Source organism: Populus nigra, chromosome 1, assembly GCF_951802175.1.
Source record: "Populus nigra chromosome 1, ddPopNigr1.1, whole genome shotgun sequence".
Classification (NCBI taxonomy): Eukaryota; Viridiplantae; Streptophyta; class Magnoliopsida; order Malpighiales; family Salicaceae; genus Populus; species Populus nigra.
The window spans coordinates 46,115,493-46,124,461 of record NC_084852.1 but is presented as its reverse complement, the minus strand read 5'-3'; the positions used below and the strand labels follow the sequence as shown (position 1 = coordinate 46,124,461).

At 32.9% G+C, this 8,969-nt stretch overlaps 1 protein-coding gene across 1 annotated transcript; it reads right to left on the bottom strand.

Annotated features, from left to right (window-relative positions):
• Positions 1-2,158: 2,158 nt before the first annotated feature.
• LOC133682389 (uncharacterized) lies at positions 2,159-3,092 on the bottom strand. The gene is made up of 3 exons (XM_062105721.1): positions 2,954-3,092; positions 2,709-2,878; positions 2,159-2,656 (listed from the first exon to the last, which is right to left on the bottom strand). The coding sequence occupies exons 1-3, from the start codon at positions 3,090-3,092 to the stop codon at positions 2,159-2,161; spliced, it is 807 nt and encodes a 268-aa protein (XP_061961705.1).
• Between the last annotated feature and the right edge of the window lie 5,877 nt (positions 3,093-8,969).

The window sequence follows — 8,969 nt, the reverse complement described above, 5'->3', positions numbered from 1 at the left end:
TGTTATCTAATTCAGTTGCCTGTAATCTATACACAATCTCAATGACCTATCCTTCTTCTTAAAAAACAACATCAGAGCTCCCCAAGAAAACACACTCGGCCAGATGAACTCCTTGTCCAATAATATAGTTTAGAATTCTTGTTAGAATAATATAGTTTAAGTTTATTTTTATCCTATAATTTTTCTATAAATATAAAGGCCATGTATTTAGAATCTTATGTCTAGGCTAGGATGAGGATGGCACAGTTGTTATTGGGTGGTCCTAATAGATCTAAAGATTCTGAGCTTCTCGGTTAGGTGGGTTCGGACCTTGGATTTGGGTCAATTGGTTGTGTTTGGTCTGGGTAGAGCCTCTTTTCTGGGCTGAAACTCGAAATACTTTGTAATTGGTCTATGGGCCTCTAGTGACCATGAGTTGCTTACAGTAGGAAAAAACAAGGAGAATAAAAAGAAAAGTTTGTTTATTTATTTATTTATTTCTTTTCTATCGCTAGAACAATTCACAGAGAATTGTCACCTATTTTTATTTTTTTAAAAAAACTCTTCTTAGATGACTTGACTAGGAATTAAACTTAAACTCTTGCAAAAAGAAAAAAAAAACAATGCCTTTCGTGTTGTATTGTGAACAAGAATTAAATTAGTAACTGAAAATACAAGAAATTAAATACAAAAAATTGAAAAATAGCCTCATTTATTGAATTTATTTGCTAGTTATTAGATTAATTTGACTTAATTATTTCTATTAAAATAGAATCAGTTTGTTATTTTAATCCGATTTCACACACGTTAATGTTTTAAAATTTAAACCAAATCAAACTCTAAACTATGAATATTTTAAATTAATCTAACTAAATTATGATCCACAGAATTGATTAATATATGAAACTAACAGATGGTAACATTATTATATCTTACATTAAAAAAATTACACTATTTAGCATGATTTTTAATTATGTAATAGGTGATCTAATGGTAAGAACTTGAGATCAAGAAGTTTGTTTTTTTTATGGTCTCAGGTTCAAGTCATGTGGTTGCTAATATTGATGGTCACTGGAGATTTATCTAATTATTATTTTTAGTATCCATAAAAATTAGTTAAGGTATATATAAACTGACCAGAACAAAAACGTTGTTAATAATAATAAAAGAATAAATATAGGATTTACATTCATTCAAATGAGGCATATTGTATGCATTTAAGGTTCTTCTCGTAAAAACAAATGGCACAAAAACCTAGGCAGCCATTACAGTGAGCAGTATCCCATTTCACCCACCTTTCAATGACTCACTGTCCACAGCCTAGACTTTGCAAGGCTTTGCCCCTGTCCATTTCTATTGGTCCATCGGAACTCGGAAGACTAGCTGGCCTCGCTCAGGTCTCATCTCTTGCTATTTACTGCCCATTAATGGAGACGGTGGCATAATTAAGCACCACACAAGGTGATGCTGCTCTTCAGGGCATGCCCATCCCTTGAATGGTTCCTGATACTCACATGACTGGTGGCATTACCGTCAACAGGACATTAACACTCCACAAACTTGCCCTGAAACGAAAGTAGATTAAGTTTAATTGATGCCTTAAGGTAGAATCGTGAGCATTAATGCTACTCATGCAAGCTCCTTTTCAACCCATATATTTGACACTACACACACACGCGCGCGCGCGCGCACTCGTTACCATTTTCATGCAGACAGAGATTAACAGGAGTAGCAAAACGAAGTGAAAGCAAGAAAAATGAAAGTAAACAAAGTGATTGCGATTCTCTTAACACTTCTTTTGATAGCAGAATCACTCTCAGAAGTGAGAGCTCACCTCAAACACAAACAAATTACCAGAGGCAAAGAAAAAAGAGAGAAGAGAATTAGAAGTAGCAGCGGCAGTACTAGAAGCAGAAGCAGCGGAGGTAGTGGTAGACAGAGCAGAAGTAGTGGAAGAAGATCAAGAGGATCATCCAACTATGACCCATTATTCCAGTACCTATTTAAAAGCTGTGGCCAATGGCCTTTCTCAACTTCCATCTCACCAGACAACCCATTTCAGCCCTCACCAAAACCCTCCCCTCCTAGAAGGAGAACTCCACCATTGCATCCTCAAGTGCCTTCTCCTTCTCCACTTGTTCTATCTCCACCACCAACTGTGCAACCTCCTTTAGTACCATCACCACCTGCCGTAGTCCCATGCATCACCACCACCAGTTGCTACATCCCCACCACCCTCGTCACCGCCACTATTGTCACCACCGCTCTCTTCCCCACCACCAGCTGTGCAACCTCCTTTAGTACCATCACCACAACCAGTTGCTACATCCCCACCGCCCCTGTCACCGCCACCTCCCCCTCCCCCTCCATCACCACCACCCTCTCCTCCTCCAGTACCATTAGAATTCCCACCACCTCCCCTGGTCCCTTTACCAACACCACCTGAAGTGACACCATCGCCAATAAATCCATGGCTATTACCTCCACCTGAATTCACACCTCCACCACCACTAGTCCCAATATTTGATCCACCAACAGACCAACTAGACATACCACCAGATGACGAGTTTACACCAACACCACCATTAGTTCCAATATTTGACCCACCAAACAGAACCAGATATCCCATCACCAGATAATGAGTTGACACCATCCCCAATATTTTCCCCACCAAGTACTGATCAACCAAATTTTCCACCAGATGAATTTACACTATCACCACCATTTACCTTATTTAATCCACCACCACAACAAGATTTACCACCAGCTGACGAGCTCACACCAACACCTTTTCTACCGATATTATCACCACCACCACCAGGGGAAGATTTTCCACCATTTCCACCATTTATAGGATCACCACCAACACCTTTAGTCCCTGTATTTTCTCCACCAGTACCTGATGATCAGCCTCCACAATTTCCACCACCTGTAGAATCAACCACCTCAAATGCACCCGACCTTTATTTTGCACCTTTAGTGCCTGAAATACCAGATAATCCAAGGGAGCAACTACCATTTTCTTCTGTGCCACCAGCACCGGATGCTGTATAAAATGAGCCAGTGCAAATGCTCCCCACTTCAGATTCCACAACCATTGATTGCTCCGCCATTAAAGAACTGGATGTTAGCATTAATCTTGGTGTGTGTCTTTCAGCTTGTTCTTTCATTACTATATTTTTAATCTTGTCGAGTGTAGAATATTGTAATAAATCATGAAAGCACAAAGATCTATCGATTGCAACGATCTCTTTAATGCATAGGCTGTGCCTAAGGTTGACAGGGGAGCTAATTACAAGTTTCAAAAAGATTTAGAGACCTCGTATATAGAGATTTAATAGCACCCCAAAGTTTATGATTCTCCTATATAGGTCCCTCTATTCTTAAAACTATAGAATTGGGCCTTTCCATCACCTTTTTTTTATATACTTTAGGCCATGTAGATCTATCTACACAAAGTCAAAAGAGATATCTCAAGTACTTCACGAGTACCCATCACTCTAGTTGGGTTGCCTCGATCTCTTTGACTGGATTGAATATTGTAGTTTTCAGTTTAGTTTATGTGAATTTTTTATTTTTTTTTGAGATTGTAGATTTGTTAAATAGTCACATTGCCAAGTAGCATTCATTTCTTTTTTGGTTTTTTTTTTTTTCTGCCATCCTGCAATGCTCAAGAACTTGCTGAAGAATGGCTAAGGTCTCCATGTTAAATAAAATGGTTATCGTCTCTCATACTTCAAAGATTCTTCATGTTCACTCGTTTAGTGCATGCTATATTGCACTAGAACATAGATAATCTCAATTTTATATTCAAATTATTTTTTATATCGATTTTACCATGCAACTTTTAAAATTACTTGATTAAGTGTATATATATATATAATAGTTCGAATGCAAAATTAATAATTTGATGGTATATTTGAGTTTTTTCTTTTAATGTACTGGGTTCCATCCTTTTATTGTATTCTGCCGAAACCAGGGAAAAAAAAGAAAGAAAGAGAGAGGATATCCTGTCTTATGCTAAGATGGGCTTTAAGTCTCCTGGAAATACGAAGATGGGCTTAAATTAAAAGGATGCTCAAAACTGAACTCTCTGTCTCATGCCAACATGGGCTCTAAGTCTCCTGGAAATACGAAGATAGACTTAAATTAATCAAAACTATCTCAGGTTCGAATTTTACTAGTTAGGTTTTTTTATTATCCCTATGATATAAAAAACTTATAACTTACCCTGTTTTGCATGGTAAATTTCTGTGAGCGTCGGCTTAAGAACCCGGAAATTTAATCGAGATTAAAAAAAAAAAAAATACTGAACTCTGTCAGAATTCTCGGCTTGACTTGCTAGTGGTCTCATGAAAGGGCAATGGCTGATACTAGATCCTCATCCAATCAATGGGTTACGGCAAAGTCACTAACTTCACATTAGAAAACAAGAAAGCCACGTATTTCCGATCCCTGCCCCCTCTCTTATCTAGTTATTTAGGACGACTATCTAGGTTTACAGCTTTTCTCAGTCAATTTAAAAAATAAAAAGATATAATTAGAATAAAAAAAAATTAGTTGAAATATTTTTATTATTTTTTTAAATAATTAATAAAATATCATTAATTACTTTTGTCAAAATTTTTATAGATGTCTACTAGCTATATCAGGGCTATGTCCTGTTTCACTACGACTAATGGTGTGTTTGTTTACACGGAGCTTTTGTGTTTGCGATGCAAAAAACACTGTAAGATGTTTGGCTACACACTAAAATATGTTGGGTCCACTAAAAAATTAAGTTTGAAATATAGTTTTTGAGAAATATTTTTTACATGCTTTTGTAACTGAGTTTCGTAAAACTCTGTTTGTTTTTGCGTTTCAAAAGCGCTTTTGAAAAAATTTAATTTTTTTACTCTAAATTAATAATTTTTTGTGTTTTCAGATCATTTTGATGCGCTGATATCAAAAATAATTTTTAAAAAATAAAAATTTATATATTTTAATGCATTTCCAAGTAAAAAGTATTTTGAAAAGCAACCGCAACCACACAACTACCAAACATTTTATACTTGTTTTTTACTGTATATAAATCTCAACCATAATTTTTATCAAAAACGTATCTAAATCCAACTAACCGTATCTAATCATAGTTTTTTAAAACTTATTGTTTTCAAATCATAAATATAAAAACTTCCTAAATAGCAAACACACTCTAAATAATAACCGTTCAATGTTGAGATGATGCCTTGCATCACTCGTTTGGTGATAAATTAGCTTGCTATCATAGTTATGGGCAAGTTAGAGAAAAATGTTAGGCACGACAATTTAGCTCCACGTGTCAGGCACGTGCTTTGCTTGAACCCTCGGAATTCTTATATGAATGTCAATTTCGTGGAAGAAAAAAATGCATGAACCCAGTTTGTGATGGGCTGACACGTGCCACAAAATATCTAGATGTGAACGAGTTGTCCCCCAATAGGAGGAAAGATAATTAATATAAAATAATTTCATATTTTTTCAAGCAGGAATAATTTAAAAAACATAAATCCAAAATTTACAGCAGAGATAACAACAATATTTTGGTTAGCAATTTGTTTTTAATTAAGTGTTAATTTCCTCAAGCCAGGTCCTCGGCTGCTTTTACTGTTCACTCTCATGTGAGCAGTGCGGAAAATGTTCATGCATTTGTGCCCTATTCTTTTCGTACTGTTCACGTGGACCGTGCATGATGACAGGCCAATCAACCAGTTTCAACGGTAAACCCACAAATCGTGTGCTACACAGCCACCACATCACCATTAGAAAAAAAAAAAAAAAACGTGAACAGTTCTAAACTCGAATTGAAAGTCGGGTGATCAAATAGTTAATCAAAGGTCAAATACTAAATTTATAGTTTTTCTTCTTTGAAAACAAAAGTCTAAGAAAAGCTTTCCTTTCATTCCCAGTAATTAATCAAAGGTTAAAGTCTAAATTTATACTAAGTAAACTTTCTTATTACAATTTGCTAGAATTGAGGATTTATCTCAACCATATTAGTGGTTTTTTTCACTATTTAAATAGTTAACATCAACTTTCCTTTCATTTTCCTTAATATTATCACTAGCTCCCACCATCTCCATCCTTTTTATTGAGGTGTATCATTTTCTTTAATAATAATAAAATTAAAACATGGATTATTTTTTAATTTTTTTGATGCAGGATAATTATATTATACTTCAGGCCTTGTATTTTTTCTTATAACCTATATCTCCATGCATTATTTTTTATTTTTTTAATGTGATTATATTATACTTCATACCTTGTATTTTTTCTTATAACCTATATCTACATGCATTGTTTTTTAATTTTTTGATGTGAGATAACTATACATGATTACATCAACATATATTATTTTTTAATTTTTCAACGTGAGATAACTATATATAGCCTGCATTTATTTGCTTTATTTCTTAATTTTTTGATAAAATATAATTATACTACACTTCATATTTTTTTTATATAATCTACATCTATATTTATTATTTCTTAATTTTTCAATGTTAGACAATTATATATAACTTACATCCACATGAATTGTTTATTAAGTTTTGATATGGGACAAGTATATTACATATTTTTCCAATGACATGATATAAAGGGATTTTTGGCTATCGAGAGACACCTTTCACACCTATTATACATGCCAATCACGTTTTGTTTTTTAAATATATTTTATATTTGTTAAAATACCAAATTATCCCTTAGCTAAGTTGATTATAACAAAAAAAAAAAAAACAGTTTGGAAATATAAAAACGCCTATTGATGTCGCTTTTAATATTTTATTTTTTAAATATATTTTAATTGTTTAACTATTCTTTAAAAATACAAAAAAATTATTTATTCCCGATCAATTTAACAAATAACTAATAGAACTTGTAAAAAGAACTCTTGCCTATCCAGCTTAATAATTTTTTGTGGAATACTATTCCACTAAACAATGATTTTCCAGTTACTCTTAGGTTTTATTAATATTTTGAATATTCATGAATTCTTTCATGAATTATATATATTCATGAATTATGAGTAAGTAATAGACTATGAACATTCATCATAATTAATAAAACATTTATGAATCACAAAGATTCATGAATTATGAGTATTAATGTTTTGGTTTTCAAGTTCTATAAATAAGTGTCCTAGATAAGTGGAAGAGAATCCAGGATTTTTCTTGAGTTCTTTTCTTTTCTTGTTGTTGGTTTTTCTAAAAATTAACTTATTTTTCCATTATTTATTTCTACTCCAAAGATTAAGCGTAATCTCTCTAAAAAGATATTGAATATTATTCATTTTAGTTCGTTGTACTTTATTCAAAGTACACCTAAATAATAAGAAATTGTAATCTTGAACGGTTTATTGAAAAGAATTTCTTTACACCAAACGAGGAACAATAACAACAAAAATCGTTAACATGATTAAATTCTAAGAGCTCCAAGTAGTAATTGCTTTATATGTTTTTATTTTAAGTACTATTTTAATATATGTTTTAATATGTATACCAGGAATTAGTTTCAATCTCTCTGTATATTCTAATTTAATTTTTGTTTTGTATGCATACTTGTTTTATATTATGACTGTAATTAAGTTTATAAAGAATTTATAATTTTTCATAATTAATTATAAACTAGATATTATATTTTTATATATTTATTTTCCTGCGACAATTTGGACAAGAGTTACATACATGACGTTGTCCAAGAAATAAATATGGTTATCGCATCAGAAATTGGTGGTAATTGTTGATCATCGATCGCCTTAAATAATCGCTAGTTGACATCTACGAATCCCTAATTCGAGATATGAGCAGAATCAATAGAGATGTTAAAAATCCACTAAAAACAAAGCTAGACATCACGATCCTGTTCATATCTCCAACCCGTATCACTTTAAAAACCATTAATTAATGAGAGCTAGCTAGTTTGCAAAATTGGATTCTTAGCACAGAAAGCTCTTTCTAGTTTGAGGACAGTCCTAAACTGTAGAGTAAGCCTGTTGCCACCCACTTTTCTTTATTGTTAACAGCTACTGATGTTTTTTCTTCCTATGTTAGGGTATTTTTAGGCCAATTTTTACATATCAAAATTAAATTCATCTTTTCGGTGGACCGTCAAGGATAGGGTTTCAAATATTATATTAGAAAGAGAGAGAGATATTTTAAAAACATTTTTTTATTAAAAATATATTAAAATATATAATATGTATCGAGAGAGAGCTCATATCTACCAATAAGTTCTCTATCCGATCATCCTGATAATAAACCTCAGCTCCCTTCCCCGATCTAGGAAGAGGTCGATCGGTCCTAGTTTCTTGCCTGGTTTGAACCATCTTGAAACATCATTTCAATTCTAGCATTAATACACTAGTTCATTGGACCATCACTAAGCTTTGAAACTATGAGTATGTTTGGCAGTGTGGTAGCGATTGCTTTTCAAATAATTTTTCGTGTCGAAATGCATGTTAATGATATTTTTTCATTTTTTAAAAATTATTTTTGATATCAGCATATCAAAACAATTCAAAACATACAAATCATATTAAATTTTAGCAAAGAAAAATTAACTTTTTTGAGAACGTGATTTACACCGTGTTCCCAAACGATTTCTAAATATAACACCTCACCTCTTAAACACATCTTTTAACCAACTTTGTTCTTAATTGATAGTAGCATGATTTTTTGTTTAACCAAACTTCTGAAGGGTTCCCTCTAAAATATATATAGCATACCAGATTATTTACAATTTCCTATAATTTCACAAATAAAATTCCCAACCCAATGTTTTTATTTTCTTGATTCAGTATCTCCTGGATCATTTCTACATCAACACATTTCCCACAAATTCATTACTTCACAATAAATTAACATTACGGACGTGGTTCTAGAAAGCCAGCTAAACCGTGCTGGAAACTCTTAATGCCTCTCGTCTACTGTCAATTAATAACCAGGGAACTTGAAGAGGGAGAGTTCTCCTCC